This window comes from Hibiscus syriacus, unplaced genomic scaffold, assembly GCF_006381635.1.
Source record: "Hibiscus syriacus cultivar Baekdansim isolate YM2019G1 unplaced genomic scaffold, ASM638163v2 tig00110270_pilon, whole genome shotgun sequence".
NCBI classification, from domain to species: domain Eukaryota; kingdom Viridiplantae; phylum Streptophyta; class Magnoliopsida; order Malvales; family Malvaceae; genus Hibiscus; species Hibiscus syriacus.
In genome coordinates this window covers 247,260-266,589 of record NW_024062656.1, presented here as the reverse complement: position 1 = coordinate 266,589, position 19,330 = coordinate 247,260, and the positions used below count along the sequence as shown (strand labels likewise).

General features: G+C 34.0%; 3 protein-coding genes across 7 annotated transcripts; 1 reads left to right on the top strand and 2 right to left on the bottom strand.

The window, feature by feature from the left end:
• The first annotated feature begins 3,492 nt into the window (after positions 1-3,492).
• On the top strand, positions 3,493-6,650 carry LOC120115677 (probable GTP diphosphokinase CRSH, chloroplastic). The gene is given in 5 exon segments (XM_039136309.1): positions 3,493-4,007; positions 5,019-5,951; positions 6,045-6,329; positions 6,441-6,492; positions 6,495-6,650. Coding segments are annotated over 5 exon segments (1,743 nt in total). The 5' UTR covers positions 3,493-3,614; the 3' UTR covers positions 6,575-6,650.
• A 2,018-nt stretch (positions 6,651-8,668) lies between these two features.
• Positions 8,669-10,345, bottom strand: LOC120115654 (flap endonuclease 1-like). The gene is made up of 5 exons (XM_039136286.1): positions 10,240-10,345; positions 10,086-10,142; positions 9,970-10,016; positions 9,833-9,887; positions 8,669-8,855 (listed from the first exon to the last, which is right to left on the bottom strand). Exons 1-5 carry the CDS (start codon positions 10,285-10,287, stop codon positions 8,784-8,786), a joined length of 279 nt encoding a protein of 92 aa, XP_038992217.1. The 5' UTR covers positions 10,288-10,345; the 3' UTR covers positions 8,669-8,783.
• Positions 10,346-11,894: 1,549 nt separating this feature from the next.
• LOC120115675 (histone-lysine N-methyltransferase set-2-like) lies at positions 11,895-17,771 on the bottom strand. 5 transcript variants are annotated; one of them, XM_039136304.1, is made up of 11 exons: positions 17,724-17,771; positions 17,440-17,538; positions 16,666-16,851; positions 16,469-16,580; positions 16,090-16,123; positions 15,748-15,785; positions 15,633-15,667; positions 15,334-15,486; positions 12,697-15,176; positions 12,356-12,457; positions 11,895-12,251 (listed from the first exon to the last, which is right to left on the bottom strand). In XM_039136304.1, exons 2-11 carry the CDS (start codon positions 17,511-17,513, stop codon positions 12,178-12,180), a joined length of 3,288 nt encoding a protein of 1,095 aa, XP_038992235.1. In that variant the 5' UTR covers positions 17,514-17,538; positions 17,724-17,771; the 3' UTR covers positions 11,895-12,177. The 5 variants fall into 5 exon arrangements, with proteins under 5 accessions (XP_038992235.1, XP_038992234.1, XP_038992236.1 ...); XM_039136303.1 differs by lacking the exon at positions 17,724-17,771 and having other exon boundaries at positions 17,440-17,616; XM_039136305.1 differs by lacking the exon at positions 17,724-17,771 and having other exon boundaries at positions 12,356-12,433; positions 17,440-17,612.
• Between the last annotated feature and the right edge of the window lie 1,559 nt (positions 17,772-19,330).

Below are 19,330 nucleotides of genomic sequence, written 5' to 3'. Positions count from 1 at the left end.
ATGGGTGAGTAAAACTTGAATCGATTAAAATTTTGATTTTTTTTAAATTTTATGTTATATGATTCGAGTTATTTTAGTTAACACTGATTGTTAATTTGATTTTCAAGTTTGAGTCAAGTTGGAATTTAAAATTTTCAAGTTAATTGTAAAACCAAAAATTTAATAGAGTATTTTGATAGTTTTGTAATTTGGTCCATGGTTTCTTTATTCCACCATTTCCTCCTTCATTTTAAGTATATTTTTACCAAATTTGAATCACATGCTCCTAAATTATTTTAGAATACTTATGTATCTTCAATTATTTTTTTATACTATTTTTTAATTTAGTTCCTCATCTATTTTTCCATTTCTTCAATTCACCGTTTATTTTAAGTCTATTTTTTTTATCAAATTTAAATTGCATGTTCCTCTACCGTTATAAAATTCATATGTAACTTAGATTGTTATTTTAAATACATTTTTCATCTTTTTAATTTAGTCTCTTAACTTTTATTTTATTCAATTTGGTTTTTTAATTGTATTTTTTGCATATTTTTTCTTTCTATCAATTCCTTGACTCCTTTATATTCTCATCAATAATCTATTCTTAAAATATGTTCTTTAAAAAATAATCTTATAATATATTTTATAAATTGATTTATTAAATAATATTATAATGTGAAAAAAATGTGAAGAAATATATATGTATATCTTATATGGCTAGAGAAAGTTGATAAATTGAAACAATTCGTACCATAATATCATAAACAATTACATTTAAATTTATAGGGTCTCTAGCTTGACTCATCTCAACTCGAATAAAATTTAAGTCATAAAATACGACTCATCAATTAAACTAACTCAAATATTTTTACTTGACTCGACTCGATTGAATACTCACCTTTAAATATAATATTCTAATAATATTAGAATGAATCAAGAAAAATAATTTATTCAATGTACATTTTGAAAGTGAATAAATAAAAACTATCTAAAATGATATTAATCTTTTTCTATCAGTATATCACACATTCCAATTATGATTGGATAATTTTTAAATGAAATAAAAATTAAAATTTTATATAACTTTTAAATGAAATAAAAACTAAAATTTTATATAGTTTCTCAATGTTTTTTTTCATAATTTTAAAAAAATGACAATTTTAATGAAATTGTAAATATGTTTTATGATTTTCTATTCTAGTTTTTCTTTAAGTTAAACCCTTACTCTCACTCCAAATATTAAAATTCTATGAAGAATCAATATACATTTTAATTTTTTAATGTTTTAACTTGTAATTTTATATTATTATAAGTGAAGAAAATAAAACTTAAATTTAGAAGATGAACTAATTTTGTATATTTGATAAGTATTTATTTTATAGTTGTAAAATTTTATAAAAAAATATTTTAAGAGATATTAATTTAAATTCGAAAATGACAAGAATTTAAATGACGTTTAAACCATAATATTTAAATCAACATCCTTTTATCAAAATAAAATAGAAAACAGAGGAGAGAAATGGGGCATTCAAACCAAGAGATATATGGAGGTGAAAAAAGAAGAAGAAACGGGGAATAAGCGATAAATGAGAAGAAAAAAATTACAAGGAATCAAAAACGGTATTGTTTTGGTCTAAATTTATTTTTTATGGATTTAAAACGATGTCGTTTTGATGTAAATTATCATGTCATAAATTCGTTAATTATCTAACGCAGAGTGACAAAAAATATTTAATCTCCAAAATTTAGTGAGTAAATTGAAAATTTTTAAAGTTCAATGACCAAAATGGAGAGAGAGAAAAGTTCAATTATTATTTGTGTAATTTACCCATAATTATAATATAAATAATACATCCTATTTTTTTAAATTCCATATACAATAAAATACTTACATTAAAAGAATTAAAATATATAGAAACATTAAGCAATGATTTACAAATTTTTGTCATTTGCTGCCGAATTGACAAATATTCACTTAATCCAACTGATTTCCAATCAAACTTTCAAATTATATTTTAAACTTTACATTATTTATTCGGGTTCTTTTTTAGTAAAAAATCAAACATCTAGATATTTTTTAGGGTAAAGTACACGAATGGTCCCCAACTATAGGGTACTATTTTATTAAGTATTTCGATTATTAAAAGTTATATAATGATCCTCTTATTATAGAGTATTGTTTTGTCGAGTCCCTTAATTTTTACAATTTACAAAATGGTCACTTGACTATTCATTTTGTTCCAAACTCGTCTTTTTCCGTTAAAAAATTAATAGGATTCTGAGTTGAACGTTAACGTACTGATCGTTATATGATAAAATTTGATCTCATAATCTCAAATGATTATCACACCCCATACATCATATTAACGTCCAGCTTAGACACCGCTAATTTTTAATGGAAAAGGATAAATTTGGGATACAATGAATAGTCGAGTGACCATTTTATAACTTTTGATAATCGAGAGACTCAACAAAGAAATACTCTATAATTAAAGGACCATTTAATAATTTTTAATAATAAATGATCTTAATACAATAATACCTATAATCGAAGGATCATTTGTGTTCTTTACTTTTTTTTTAAAGAGATAATTTGGAAATTGAAAGTAACATAGTTAGCAATAAATCTTTTAACTTTGTTTACAAATAATCCCATTCGTTACCATATTTTTTTAATGGAGGCTTAAGCTATTACATCAATCATTTAACCTACATAAATATGAGGATCATACAAATTTCTAGAAAGGTAATCATGTAAATAGTAAAAACGGATGTAAATTTTATATTTCATATGCCCTATTATTTTGTCCCATGTCGATTAAGTGTATAATTTCAAAAAAAAAATTACCCATATAATTATAAAATGAGAAAAATGAAAATTTATTCTAAAAATAATCGGTATTCGATAGATTTTTTTGTTAGTATAAAAGAATTAGACGTATAAGAATAAAAAGAAAATATAATATTGTTTGTTGAATTTTTAATAGAACATTTTGAACGGAACAATTTTAAAATCTAAAACAAATAAATTTAGTGAACAAAGAAAGTATTAGAAAGGATGAACTTATAAAACTATTTGAACGAATGAGTACAAATTTGAAGGGACAAAAAATGAGATTAAGTAGGTCTACGTTATCTATTCTAGAACGAAATTTTCTCAAAATTATTGTCTAAGGAGCTTAAGGGTTAGTCACATAATTTCAATATTTCTTTAGCTTGTAAATAAAAGAATAAAAATAAAGTGTTGGTGGTTGAACATTAAACGAATGTAAAAGAAATATACTTAAGAATGTAAAATAAATCAAATACAAATACCTTTAATAATGACAAATAAATACGATCAGGTCTTTTTAAACTTTAAGTCTGAGCTCCTAAATGTAGGAGTGGGGGACTTGGGCTTAAGCCCGAGTTTGAAATGTTATTTGTGCTGTCTGGTCTAGTGAACTGAACCTCAACGTGTTTCACCTAATCAATTAGAGGCACTAAGCTCAACTACCAAATTCCAACAAGCTCGACCACAGACATATTATGAACATCAATATCAGCCATACACACCAACAAGGTATTAGGAGGGATAACGAGTTCCAAGCTTTCATTTGATTGGACGATGCTGTAATAATCCACCAGAAAACATGGTGGCAGTAACAACGTCGGAGGCACTATTCCCTAGATTCAGGGTCGGAGAATGCCTGTCCAAATCCCAACTATTACCCCTCTTCTCATCGTGTATTCCAAAGCAGCAGCAGCAGCAGCAGCAGCAGAAGGGGGTGTTCGTTTGCAGAGCCGAAGCATCGGCGGCGGCGGCGGTGGAGCAGAGTGGAGGAGGGAAGATGGTGGTGGAGCTCGTGGGGGCGTTCAATCAATTGACACAGGAGATCAACGTGTTATCAAGCAGCTCATCTCGTTTGCTCTTCAAGTCTCTGAAGCTGTCGATTCCAATGTTGCAGGCCTTGCCTCATGCCCCTGATGGCCGCCCTTGCCTCTCTAAGGCTTTGTCTCTCGCTCTACTTCTTGCCCATCTCCAGGTACTTCCATCGACTGAATTTCCATGAATTATTCGTCAACAGTTCCATCTTTATGTTCCAGCTGAATACATGAACACTAATAGGACTCTTGAGGATTGAATTGAATTTTTATTTGCCCAGTTTCCATGAACTGCACTCTTGATTTTGATGCACGAGTCTCTCCAGAAGAAATTTTTTTATATATACAAAAACTCAAACTCTTACCACTTAAATTAATCCGTTGATAAGAACGAGTTGAATTTGAAGAGTCATATGTTCACTTCATAATTATTTGTGTTTTTATTTTATTTGTTATGGAACTGCTATATTTCCGGAAACGAAAGTCTCCGAACTTTGTGGTAGCCTACATCATTTATACATAGATTTTTGGTCAATTATAGAGGCTCTTATAGATAAATCCTACGACAGAGCAAAATCTAATTTCTGATTTCCAAAACCTATTTAATCTATCAATCTATAAATACTCCTTTACTCAACAAAAGAAGAGTGGGCAGTTACCTTTAACGATCACCCTTCTACTTTTTCCTTCTCCTCATGATTGTCGTTTTACATTACCAAAGCACCGATCAACGATCATTTTAGTTTCACCAATCGTAGCTTTCCGTCCAAATCAAAATGGGATTCACAGCCAAAACAAGATCAATTTGTTCCATCGACAAGAATAAAGTTTTATAATTTTATACATGTGTGTGTGTGTGTGTGTTTTATTTAAGTTTGTTTGTTTATTGTGTGTGAATTTGTTCCGTGAACATGTTTGAAAGCATATTCCTCATATTTACGAATAAATTCATTTAATTGAGGAGAGTAGAGATGAACACATAACTTCAAATGAATGGACGCGAATAGAATTCAATATCGGTTCAGTTACAACCCTGTGGAGGACTGAAATGAGGTTTTCACTTTTCAGTACTTAATTTGCAAAGTTAACCATGTTGCATTCACATAATATATTGTAATCGTGTACATGCTTTATTTCTGAAGGTGGTAACAAATATCAAACCTTGATTGCAGATGGATGCAGAAGTTATTTCAGCTGGTTTATTGATCCAAGTTGTGGAGGCAGGTGCCATTTCCATCCATCAAGTTCGAGATCGAATCGGTATCGCCACTGCTCATCTTTTGCACGAGAGCTTGCGCTTGAAGAACATCCCTTCCAAAGTCGATGTTCTGGACGATGATAGCTCGGCCGCCCTTCGGAAATTCTGTCTGACTTACTACGACATCAGGGCTCTCATTTTGGACCTTGCTCTCAAGCTCGACATGATGAGGCATCTGGATTACCTCCCAAGGTATCAACAGCAAATGCTTTCTCTCGAGGTTTTGAAGATATATTCCCCCTTAGCTCACGCTGTAGGAACCAACTATTTGTCACTCGAGCTCGAGGATCTCTCCTTTCAGTATCTCTTTCCGTATTCTTACCTATACGTCGATACGTGGCTACGAAGCCATGAGACTGGAAATAATTCTCTGATTGACATATACAAGGAACAGCTGCGCCAAGCTTTAAAAGCTGATCCTATCTTAGCTGACATGGTCGATGGCATCTCTGTTAAAGGCCGCTACAAAAGCCGGTACAGCACAATGAAGAAGCTCTTGAGAGATGGGCGTAAGCCAGAAGAGGTTAACGATGTTCTGGGATTACGAGTCATATTGAGCCCGAGGTCCGGCATAGATACGACAGAAGTAGGGGAAAGAGCATGCTACAGGGCACATGAAATTGTTCAATCACTATGGAAAGAAGTACCTCATAGAACAAAAGACTATATTGCAAGGCCGAAAGCAAATGGGTATAAGAGCTTGCATATGGCAGTCGATGTGAGTGATGATGGCACGACTAGACCGCTTATGGAGATACAAATACGCACTACTGAAATGGACAGTTTGGCCACCGGTGGAACTGCAGCTCATTCGTTGTACAAAGGTGGCTTAACTGACCCAGAAGAGGTGTGCATCGAGACCGGTCATTAGTCTACTTTAGTGATGGTTATTTCTCTTATTAACATAGTTTAAAGTGATTAGCCGTTTGTTTATTCTCAGGCAAAGAGACTTAAGGCCATAATGATTGCAGCAGCCGAACTTGCAGCGCTGCGGCTTAAAGATTTTCCGTCCACAATTCATAAAGGCCTCGAGTTTGGTCAAAAAGGTGAAGTATTCTGCCTTCTTGACAAGAATGGTGATGGTAAGATTAGCATCGAGGAACTGATGGAAGTTATGGAAGAGCTCGGTGCATCAGGGGAAGATGCCCGAGAGATGATGCAGCTTCTTGATTCAAACAGTGATGGTTCTTTAAGTACTGACGAGTTTGATTTGTTCCAGAAACAGGTAAAATGGTTATTTTAGCTTTGAACTAATCGGATGATCTTTTCGATATCATTGTATGAATGTTCCATTTGTTTCTTTTCTTTGTGAATGTGGTTCTTTTAACACCGGCAGGTTGAATTTATGCGTAATTTCGAGGACAAAGATGTCAAATGCAAGATGATGCTGAACAAAAGCTCCGACTAGCCGACAACAATGGCTTGATTCAGGTGTATAGCAAAGAATTTGGTGACAGGCTTGCAAATTAGATTGGTTGTTGAGAGGTAAGCTGTAATCATTTACTGCTAATTCTATGCCATGTAAAATCATACGATTGTATGTGTATATATACTATATAAGCATACTGGAAACTTGTGAGCTTTAGAATTGTAATATATGAAGATTAGAAGCTTTATGTTCACACACACACAATACCTTCTTTTTCCTATAAGAGGTAGCAAAGTAAGGATGGCTAGATCCAGTTCCGAACTTGCTTGAAATGCAATGACCAGATCAGTGACGGTAGTGGCCGCACTCTTGAGCAAAAATAGCCAGCGAGTTCCCGACCACCCTTCTTACCAAAACCGTATCCGTTGACAGCCTAGTTCTGATTGCACCACTTTAGTGTTGACACACATTGAAATAGCCTATATTCATGTTCACTTTCTCAAAGCACATCGAATGCACCCGCTGTATCAACTTACATCCGACTATGGCGAATAAGTATGTGCTCAACGCTTAACACAACAGCGATACAACAACAAGAACAACAAACATCAATGCCCAGAACCTGGAATCCTTGTTGAGCTCATGATGTGTCTCGAGATAGTTTTGATTATGCAGCAAAGAACAATGCTAAAAATCAGCAATATTACACCGTCGGCCACGACCAGTCCAGTACAGCTCCTAAGAGCAATTCTAGTATCTCAGTCCAGTCCAGTAATAATCGGGACTTGTGGATGCTCAAGTATTCATAGCGGTATACATCAACGGTGAAACTTAAAACTGACCTTTTTTGACGGTGAATGACTGCTATGAAATCAGCATTCCTTATGGTGCTCAAGTGGTAGGCGATGACGGTTGATCTTTCAAGTGCGTCTTGAACGGTCCTCTTGGTTCAGTTGAGAATCTCAGCAGCCAATGGATCATATTCATAAGCCTTTGTCGATTTCCCACTTCCACTGGGACACCACTACGTATCTAAGAGAAAAGATTGAGGATTTGGTCTTTGGGTCTTGCTGGGTAGCTGAAAAACAATTACTTCCACACATAATCGTTGCTTGTTCAAGGGGCTCAGGTGAGGTTGCCGAATTGCAAAAAATAGTGTTCCAGGGCATGAGGGAAACTGATGGAACAATTGCTTCCACAAGTAATCGTTGCTTCTTCTAAGGGTGCAGGCGAGGTTGCCGACTTGCAATGGAGGACAATGGTGGAGTGCCTTGAAAAGAAGGGAAAATTGAATAATTGTATTGCTTCATGTTTTTTATACAAGGGGATACACTTATGTCAGTGTTACTACCTCTAAACCCTAAACTCAAAGAACTCTTAAATACAAGGCTAGCTACAGTTAGAAAAACTATGGATTGACCGAAGGCTCAGTTTTTCTCTCTAAATGCCATCTCTGGCTTTCTTTGATCATTGAATGCAGCATGGAGTGATCTTATTACAAGGAGCGTTTTGAGTCATTTTTCGTTCTTTACTTCTTTCCTTCCTTTTAGGGCTGTCTTACTAAATGGTACATCAACAGCTGTTACAGGAGCACAATAACTAGTGCATTAAGTAAGTTCTACAATTTCTACAATAGGCATGGCAATTAAAGAAATATTAGTCCATAGAGCCACAAATTATCGGATAAATACGTTGCTTAGCAGAGAGAACTGCCCAATGATAAATTTAAAAATTGAAACGATGAATAATCGTATTGCTTCATGTTTTTGATCCAAGGGGATACACTTATGTCAAAGACTTGAGTCTTCAAGAATGCCGATTTCAAGAAAGTGTTTGATAGAATGTTGCAGGTTGCTGCTGATCTGAGGCTGAAGCAAGATCAGATGATGAAGGGGGTTTTCGTTTTCAGAGATATGGAATTGGATGAAGCATATGACCCTCATCTGATAAGAACCGCATAGAAAGGTTCATCATATTGGGATACCGGCAGTGGAGAAGACATGCATGCTTGAGGACGATGGCTGGTACACATTAACTGGAGGAAAAGAAACTCGAAAAGAACTGGCTGAAAACGATAACAGGATCATGGGAATCAATGTATGGAACGACACGTAAGAAATTTCAAGAGCTTTTGATATGCCGGAGATTGTGTTTTGGAACCTCAAAAGCCACATTGAATATATGTCCCATGCTCATACACTAATCAAAGATCAAAGTTTCCAATTTACCGTATTTGAAAATACAAAGCCAATAAGTTAAAAGTAAAGATACATCAAAAAAAAAGTCTAATCTTATCCAAAAGCAGTTCAACTATTTCTTTTTCTTACCCCCACCAGCCTTGAGCTTTCTATTAGTAGTTTCTTTAGCTGTCTTCTCAGGTTCCTGTCACGGCGATGAGGAAAAATCCATGTAAGCCACAAAATCAATGCATAATCAACTCCCGAATCCAAATTGTAGAGAAAGAGAGTAATGATGGTATTGTTGTGATCGAGTAGTTAAATAAATAATTTAATAAGTGACACCACAAAACAAATACAATTATGGTCTACATCCCTAGAGAAGAATGAACAAAAAAAACTAAAACACATGGAATGAGAAAATAATACGTAAGAAACATGAATTATTAACATGTAAAATTTGCTCTAACACGATTTCTTAGAAGTGCCGAGGCCTGTATAACACCTTCAACAGAACATTATAAAATAAAGCAAGACATAAATATAATGATTGCAGAGTCCAGTTTTCAGCTTCAAGGACAAAGCAGAGACACCTCTTGAAAATATCACTGAGTGCTTGAAATGCAACCCCACAGGTGGCTTTCTAGCAATACCATTGGGATTGGAACGATTACAAATTAGTGGACAAAATATCTTAGAGCTTAGCATTGGTTAAGGAAATTAAAGCATGCATTTGGTTCCTTGCAAACAAGTGCACCGAGAAATTATAAAAGGCAACCAATCTAGATGCAAGCATCGAAGAGTGTATTACCTTCCATACTTTCCCCTTTATGAAGATTATCTAACTCCAAATATACTTCTCAAAACTTTAAAACCAAAACAAAAACCGACCTTTTGTGCTTTCTTTTATATAAATAAAAATCTTACCAAATAACAAAACCCCGCATGAGGCAAACCAAATTATGAAAGGCCAAGCAGTTTAGTTTATTCATGTAGCAAGTAAACAATAACTGTATGTGGCAAACAAATAACCCATTAATGCAGATTCAAAAGAAAAATAAAGTAACATGATATATGAGATGCAACCAGTTGAAACAAATAAAACTGTAAATACATCAGCAGCCAGGTAAGAGAAGCGAACCATATAGTGATGGTTAATCAAAATACATAGTGGAGCTATACCTTCCGTTTAATTGGTGCAGATGTGTTAGCAACTGGCTTAAAAAATGACTCTAACCTGGAAAGAGAAGGGTATAAGACATAGTAAGCATTAGCATAAAAACTTATAACATCATTTTATGTAACTACGCTTTACTTACCGGCCCTGTGAGGACTTGTTCTTGGCTGCTTTAATTTTCTCTATTCCCTAATGAACAAAAGAAATAAACATAATCAGATTATTAGAAAAAGTTTGAGTTAATAAGAGAGGAAATACCTTCATCACTCTGTCAATATTGAATCCACTTTCATTCACCAGAAAGGTTATCAACCCCTACAGAAATTGTCAAATTAATGCAGCGGCATTGAACTTGAAAGATGGTTACACATTGCTCAGAACAATATATGTAATTAGGATAGAGATTACGCACTTCAGTATCTGGAGCACTCCACTTCAGATCAAGTTGCTCATCATCCATGCAGACTAGTGGTTCTTTAAAAAGCCGACGAGCCTCTTCATATGGCCAATCATATGGTATTGTGTACCTGAATATTGAAAATGCTTTTATTAATGTTAACTAAAATTAGTTAGTAAACAAAGAAAAATGTATGAATCATTTCACACCACATATAATCAATACATATCTTTCTCTGTTTATGTTCTGAAGTATTTGCTCTATAGACCCATGTTGACAAATATGTTGAATAAACATTAAGTGTTGTTTTTAGTGGGTTTCTTTAAATTTAGAAGTTAATGGGAAAATAAAAGGTCAATAGTTTTAGTAGCGGAAAGGCTAATGGGTGATATAGGAGTTAATGATCTTTTATTATTTTTAATAAAGTTTATTTTTCTGTGTTTGGTAGAGTAGTACCTTGTGTCTATATAAAGACATTGTTGATTTCATTTGAAAACAAATCATATAAATACAAAATCAATTGGAAATAATATAGTAGTTGTTGGTTAATTTGATTTCTATTTTACAAATTGGTATCAGAGCCAATGAAAAATGTGACATGTCAAATAAAAGCTCTTCGCGAATCTTAAGATGCATATGAGGTGGTCGAAGAAGATTTTGAAGAATCAACAACTACTTAATATTCCCTCAAAAATAATTTACTACATAATAGTTTATTTTAATAACTTAAAATTAATAGTTAATTTTAATAACTTAAAAGTCATTGTTTATATTAAAATTCAGTTTAATTTGCAAGCACTATTGTAATTTTTTGTAATATTTTTTTTCCAAAAAAAAAAATATTTAAATTATTATTTTGTAATAATTTTATATTCATATGTTAAAAAATATTGATAATATATTTTTTTCATAATAAAGTATTTCATTTATAAAAATATTATTAATAAGTTATCTTGAAATAATTTTTATATTTTTATTATAGTTTAAGTTGATATATTTTATATATCATAGTATTAATAAGTGTAAATATAATTTAAATTATTATTTCTAATTTACAACAATGATGTATATAATAGACATTTTATATTTTTGAACTCATTTTTAACAAAAAATTTCAATTAATTACATTTTTAAACTGCATTTTTAAATAATACTTTTAAATATCCTTTTAAAAATCACTTTTTAAAAACCCCAAACGGACCCTAAGTCGTTTATATTAAAAAAATTCTCTACCGACTGGTCAAGGCGATGATATGGTAGAGTTCTAATATATCACTTTCCCTTAAAAAATAAATAAATTTATCAAATATAACTTTAGCAAAACGTTTAAAGACACTTTTTGAATAGAAATTTCATGATCATTTTCAGAACATCTTCAAGTATGTTTGGTCCGTATTTGTATCTCACACTATCACATATCGTACATTAAATCGGTAATCACACGATGAAGCAAACAATTATTGATGCGGATGTCGTTTTGGTACATTAAATCGGTAATCGCACGATGACGCAAACGATTATTGATGTAGATGTCGTTTTGGTGCAGCTGTTTTGGTGTCCAAAAAGGCACAAAGCAAGGTTGTTTTGTCGGAGAAACTTAAGAAAAATACCAAATGTTCTCCTGGAGGCTGGAACATTGCTCTTATAATTGGTGCTCATGCAAAAGAAAAGAAAAGGAATGATAATGGTTTTATTATGTCTTTAACATAATGGTTAACACAACGATTTTTTTAGCAGCATGGAATTCCTGATCCTGGAAAGCACTGTATCTACATCAATATCCCTCCGACACAAGAATAGAGATGATCCCACGCTGCTGACATGCAACCCAACACAAATACACTAAAAGCAAGGCGAAAATGGTAAGACAATTTGGCCACCGGCGAAGCTTAGTTAACTTGGCTTATGACCGGGAGAGGGCGGATGTCGAAAACCTCGATTATTATAAATATCCTAGCTTTGGCGAAGCTTCATGTCACTTGGCTTACTACCCCTAAAAGCTGAAAGGGAGAAGAAAGACCTTGTCCCTGAAAAAAAACAAATACGAGGCAAAAAATATCGGAACTTCGCAACTAAAAAAGCCTACCATGGCAGAGCTAAAAGAAAGTTAATAATGGAAATGGAAGTTGACCTTTAGTAGTGGAGGCAGTAGCTGAGACACCACGCTTTTGTAATTTTTGCATATCAAATGAGCTAATGCCTGATTGAGCTGCATAAACAAAGCAGGCAGTACTTTCGTAAGAAGACTCGATGAAGATTCAAGGAATGGTAATGTTCACAACTATTTGGTATTTCTTCAAAACATGAGCAAAGAAGCAAAAACAGACCAGCTATAGAATAATGGAACTGCAAGCATGAAAGTGGCTACTTCTATGCTTTTGACCTACAGCCACCTCAAATCTATCTATATGAGACTGAAACAATTTGACAGAAAACACGCGTGTAAATATTTAGGCAAAGGAGAAAATATACCAGATGGAAGCTCATGAGCATCCAAGTTGTGTTCATAGTTCTTTGCATGAAGGGCAGCCTTTCGTAGTAGGTTATCAGCATTTTTCTTATTATAAACTTTTGAATCTTCTGTGTCATCCTCTCCTTCAGAAAAGACAGATGGGCTAGACCAACCAGTTATATTTGCATCGCCCTTACTCTTCCGGGCAAACTTCAACAGCCTTTTCAATCCCTTAGGAGCATCCTTATGGTAGACCATTGCTGGAGGATTTTCAGCATTTCCCCATTCAGTGGTATCAGCTTCACTACTTTCTTCTTGCAGCATTTGTGACAGAGAGTGATGGACGCGAGGACTACCTGATTCAACTGGTGCAATGCAAGCTGAAGAGGCAATTTCACCTGTTTGGTCATCACACTGGTCAGGCAGGTTCTGATGCTCTTCTATTTCTACCCAAGCAGTTGGTGAGATGACTGATTCTTCCACAACTTGTGAAGACCCATCAATATTTTTTAAAACCTCTTCAAATTCGGGAGCAAGTTCATCAACACTCTCAATCACATCACATTTCTGGTGGTCGTTCACCTGTGTTTCTGGCTGATTAGCATCATCACGACGATCCAATGATGAAAAAGATTCATCATGATACTCATTCACTGGCACAGAAGCATTAACAAGGACATCACTCTCTTGAGCATCAATTGAATTTTCAGTATTTCTCAAAGGGCCCTCCAACTTAGAAGGATTTTTTATCTTTTTAACAACACCAGTGATAGAGGTCAATCCAGAACCTTTGCGGAGAAATGGCTTTGATTCCAGTGGAACTACAGTACTTTTCTTTGTTGCCTTGTTATACAAACTAGGCTTCACTGGAACCACACCGGATGAGTCTCCACCACGTGCTGCTGTAACTTTTTTCCTAGTAGTTTTGTTGGTTGTCATCAATTTTTGCTGCTGCTTCTCATTCACACTTACTGAACCTCGTTTATTAGCCTGGGAGCTGTTCACATTTCTTTGTTGTGGCTGGGAACTTTCCACTTTAGGACTCACTCGAGGCACTGATTGTGCTGACTGAGGTTTCCGAGATGTTGGCATAGTGCCTGCAGAAGAGATTCCACCTGAAGTTTTATCTAGTGACGGTGTTGAAGGCCATGACTTACGAGTAGCAGGCAATGGGGATGTTCTAGATGAGATCTTCTTCGCACTTGAAGGTTTTGTGGTTTCTTTTGCAGTTTCCCTTGTTGTAGCTGGCTGAGAAGGAATTTTTTGTATCTTTTGGGAATTCTTAGCAGAATTTAGGGCCTTAGTAAGAGGATCCGTTTTGCATAAATTATTCACTTTTTTGGAAGCCATTTCTGCTTTCCTCTCATTAAGAATTTTCTGCATTGCTCTAAACTTTTCTTCTTTTTCAGTGCGCTTTCCAGCATTTTCTCCTCTAAGTTTTTTATCCCTCTTCTCCTTGTAATGGTCATAAAATCCACCTGTCTGCTCTGGAGACAGGTTTTGCCTGACTTTAGCTTGAGGCTTGCTACAGCTAACAGGCTGATTTTCCATCATTCTTTTAAACATTTGGTTCAACTCTGCTTCCTTTTTTCGACTCCATTCAGCTGAGCTTTTTGACCTTCCATTAGCTTCCTCTTCTTGGATTATATCTGTGACCACATGAACATCTATTGGACTATACGATCTCTCTTCCAGCCTTTCTACATTCACATCAACAGTCTCATCGATGTTTTGCGCTTCAGTTCTCGTATCAGATTCCAAGTCAACTTCTGCTGATTTCCTCATTACATCATTATCAGAGACATTATCAGGAGGCTCTGGAACAGGATCTTCAGAAGTATTCTGCGGTTGGAATTGGTAGGAGGATTCACTCATACCTGAACTCCATCTTCTCAATACAGCCTTATTTGCGCCAAGAGAGATGTTTGTTAATGAGTTCCTTATAGGAACATCAGGAATCTGATCCCTTTGTTTTCTTTCAAAAAGATTTATTGCGTCTTGAACACTCATACGCTGAACATTATTCTCAGGTTTCTTAGTCTGTTCTGATCCTTCCTCTTCACTATCTTTTGAAGCTACATCTGTTTGAGACCAAATTTTTTCTCTAGCAGGAATAAGGCTCTTAATGGTCAGAGCAGGGGCCTTACGTGAGCCACCCCTCCCTATTTGAACCCTTCGCATGGGAGATGCTGAACGTCTAGGAGATGCAGATCTTATAAGAGATCGACTTCTTTCTGCAGACATTTGAATCTCATCACTTGAGTCAGAAGATTCCTCACTATCAGTTGAGCTCTGACGTTCGACCTGGGCAGCTTTGGCTGGTGAAACACCATATTTAACTGGCGTTTCTGAACTTAACGGCTTTGATATTTGATTATTTCTATCAGTCTTGTTTATTCTGACACTCATTGAAGCAAAAGCAGACGAAGGCTTTTCATCATCTGACAGATTATCAACTTGACTCTTTTGGCTCAGCTCTAGAAACTTGTACAAAAAGTTCCTGCAATAGATTCAATGGTATTATCCTTTGCGTTAATTTGATTCAATAAATGTTATATATGAGAAATACCAAACTTTTGGTAAAATTATCGCATTACAAATTCTTTGGGAAAACGAGAATTCAAAAGATCCAAGCACTTTTTCGGAAGGCAACTTACTTCACATCATTTGCTCCAAAAATTTCAGAAAATTTGGCTAGATGAGTGATTTCTTTGTAGGAGCAGGTTTCTCCAGCCGCCTGGTTAAAAGCAGCAACTAACTCACTTCTTAATGCTGTCAGTCTTGAGTCCATAGCACGTAAGAGCTCATTCCTAGCAATAAACTTTCCATACGTTGGTTAGGATTTTTGGGAGAAATAAAACACACTAGCAAACTAACTATAACACACACATACGCACGCACGCACACACACACACACACACATATATATATATATATATTTTATTAGTTAACTTACTTTGAGGAATCTGACGATGAATTGTTGACTTCAAACTGCAGAGATCAAATACATATATTAGTGGCAATAACAAATATGGTGAAATATAGTGTAGAATTATAAGAATGGAGGTTACCTTGGATGCTAGCAGCCCATCTTCTGAGTTGCTCATATCTGTTGAACGATGAAAGCAAAAAGTTAATTTCTCACGTATCCAGGCAATTGATGAAACACAAAATTACTGAGATTCAGAAGACAGACAAGGGACAATACTTTTGTCCTCAATTAGTTTAAAAAGAAACCTCAATCAAACAATTCTGAAGTTGCAAGCTCCGGTTTGCAATGCAAATAAATAGAAAGTCAATAAGGAATTGCACTCCTTTTTTATGCAAATAAACTAAAAACAACAATGATAGAGAGAATGTAGCAACGTGATGAACAGTGTGCTACGTTAAATTTGCTTGAACATAACAATTACCTTTTTTGCTGCTTTGAATATGATCTTGGTGACCCTGAGAAGATGAATTTCAATTTAAAATTTCTACTCCAATCATTGACATAGATAATAATTTCAGTCAAAATTTGCAACCTAGAGATCATAATGATTTGCTTATGAGGTTTGTATGATTGAATGGGTGTATTGATGGCAAATTTTGACAAAAAATACTAAGAATGTCAACTATTGAATTGAAACTTTTAAATTGAAAAAGTAAAAGGATTTAATTTTTAATTTTTAACTTTTTGAGTATAGGATTAATCTCAAACTTCGCTCAACTACACGGACTGGCAGAATACTTTGACCTAGGCTATAATTAAATATCTAGGCAGTTAAAGACACATGCAAGATATTCATTTACCTGAGCATACAAAGAAAGTTGAAACTTTCTGGTTTCCTCCAAAAGAGAGATCTCACCTTCAATACCTTTAGCAGTATCCACCAGTTCAGTAGAACTTATAAGATGTAGGAATCTGAGAAAGTACAAAGGGGGTGACCACTAGCAGAAATAAAAACGAGAAAAATACTTAAGACATTAGGGGAGAAAAGGAGAAGAACCTGGTGAAAGTAGATTTAGTAAACCAGTGGGCAGAGTTTAAATTGTTGGGAGGTTGCAGTTTGTAGTCAGCAATGGAGCCTTGGGTGTACAAGTTATCTAGCCCGGGTAAATGGGGCAAGAGCTTTTCCAGAACACCAACACCCACTTTTTCTACTTTGCTGTCATTACAAGTATATGCCTCATACCTAAAAATTATTAAAAAGAGAGAGAGAGAATGATATACAATTGAACACATCAGAGAAAGAGAATTCCATTATTGATTAAAGGGTAGTTCTTAACTATATTGTTCGGACCAGTGATTTAAATTACGGTTCCGGTTATATTGTTCGGACCAAAGATTTAAATTACAGTGTCTGTCGCGTTTTCGATTGTGTTTATCGCGAATGCAGCAATAGTGGGTGCTGTTGCAGTCATTGCGGTTGTGAAATAACAGTTTAGGACGGCACCTTTACTGCTATATAATGGCCGCTATTTAAATCCCTGGTTCAGACTCTTGATTCTTCATGAAGTACCCATTTCCATGAATGAACCGTGGGGTCTGGAGGAGGAGGAGGCCCCCTCAAATTCTCATATATTTTTAGATATTTTTTATACTTTTTATTGATAATGTACTTTCGCCCCCCTTAAAATTTTATAAGTTCACTGCAGCATAAAATTTTAGGACCGTCCCTCCCCATGTTAGACGGGATGTGACCAACAAGATCCTCCAAATAAATGAAAACTTAAAATTCTAACTATGTCCGTGCTCAAGTAACATAGGTTAGTAGAGTTACCTGTTTTCAGAAGGCAGGATCTGAATGGTGGCGAAATCTAAAGACGAATCTCCACCATTTCCATTTGCATCCATCTTTTTCTAAATGTTTCTGGGTAATCTAACAAAAACAAAAAAAGAAACGAATTGTTAATAGAAACGGGAAACAATCCAGTTGCTTCTAGCTCTGGAGCTGCATTATTGGAGTCGGATCTGAAGAGTGAAGAATGCACCCACAACTATCTATTACCTACAAAACCTTTAGTTTTTTTTTTTTTGAAAAGGACACAAAGCAAGATCGACTACCTTTGCTTTCAACTTCACCTTGAACTAGTAGTAAGCATTAGCAAACGAAATCGAAATTATTGATTTTGACCAAACAAAATGCAAATTTGGTGGTGTGATTTGGATTTCATGAAATGCAGAATTTGAAAAAATAAACTACGAAATAAAAGAATGTACCTTCTTAAACTTCCAAATGAAGGAAATCAAGCTGTGTGTGAGTCCGTGCACTGTGTGCCTTACGCTTCTCTTTTGAACCTATGGGGATGGAATGTGAACTCAAATCTTAAAGGTCTCACACTGAAAAACAGATGTATGGTTTGTTCATTAGTGTCGGATATACTGGATTTTTTAATATTTTTTTATGAATAATATATTTTTGTGATATAAGAAATTCACAAGTTTTGAATTAAAAAGGATAAATTATAAATTTAATGACTTAACTTTGCTCTCTCTCCTATTTCACTTACTACACTTTAAATCTTTTCAATTTTCTTACTGAACTTAATACATTGTTTTTTTATCACTCAGTCCGTTTTCTTAGTAACGTCGTTAAAAATGAGCTACGTAAAACGACGTCATTTTGGTGAATTTTTTAAATGCTGTTATTTTAACTTCGTTAACTATATAACGGTATAGTGACAAAAAAATTCAATGTATTAAGTCAAGTGAAAAAATTGAAAAATTTTAAATTTCAATAAGCAAAATAGGAGAGATAGTCAAGTTTGATGATGAAATTTGTAATTTACCCATTAAAAATAGAATTTAGTAATTTAAATATTTTTTTTGGATTTAATGATATAAGTATATGATTTATTGATGTATTAATCTGAATTGAATATTGTAACTCAAATTTCAAATTTCTAGATTGATGGAAATAACTTTAAATTATTGATTAATTATTTTTTAACTAAAAATTATTTTAAAAATATTTATGAGAAGGAGATTTAAACCTTATTAAATAATGACAAAATTAAAAAAAATAAAATTATTTTATCATAATAAAATTTGAAATTTGAAACTTTGTATGAATCACATAATCTCCATAGTTAAAAAAATTATTGTTATTCTTGAAATCTTCGATTTTCAACACGCCTAAACAAATCTTATCTAATAATCATTTTTTATTAAACCAAAAAAAAAGTCAAAACTTAAGATTAATATGAAAAGAAATTAAAAATTAAAATTGATTGGAATCAAATTTTAAAAAATGATTTTTTTAAAATAAAAAAAAAGCTTTGTGAAAAGCACAATGTAACCAAAGTATTTAAGAAGCAACAGGGGTGTTAGTGATAATTTAATCATAGAATATCACTATCATTACTATCATCTCAATCCCCCAACGGATTTGAAAAGCACTTTTGAATTAATGAATTTGAATAGTTAATTATTCATTAATTACTCACAAATAAAAAATATGTGTTGGGGTTTTCTTTTTTTATTAATTAATAAATGTTGAAGGGAATGTTATTTTGTGATGGTTTTGAATGACAAGTGTGTGGGGATGGATGGGCCACCGACGAAGGGAAGGGTAAAGTAAAAAGCTTGAAGATGGAATAAAGAATTGGAATTGGAATTGGAATTGGAATTGGAATTGGAATTGGAATTGGGATAGGACTGGTACCCTATCC

Excerpts from the sequence above, each read along its gene's own strand:
- LOC120115654 (XM_039136286.1), bottom strand. The coding sequence starts at position 10,287 with ATGGATGATGAGCAACTTGATCTGAAGTGGAGTGCTCCAGATACTGAA. Across the intron at positions 10,143-10,239 it reads GGAGTGCTCCAGATACTGAA|GGGTTGATAACCTTTCTGGT; the intron begins GTGCGTAATCTC and ends CAATTTCTGTAG. Across the intron at positions 9,888-9,969 it reads AACAAGTCCTCACAGGGCCG|GTTAGAGTCATTTTTTAAGC; the intron begins GTAAGTAAAGCG and ends TTCTCTTTCCAG.
- LOC120115675 (XM_039136304.1), bottom strand. The coding sequence starts at position 17,513 with ATGGATGCAAATGGAAATGGTGGAGATTCGTCTTTAGATTTCGCCACC. Across the intron at positions 15,786-16,089 it reads TATTCAAAGCAGCAAAAAAG|ATATGAGCAACTCAGAAGAT; the intron begins GTAATTGTTATG and ends ATCGTTCAACAG. Across the intron at positions 15,487-15,632 it reads TCATCGTCAGATTCCTCAAA|GAATGAGCTCTTACGTGCTA; the intron begins GTAAGTTAACTA and ends GTTTATTGCTAG.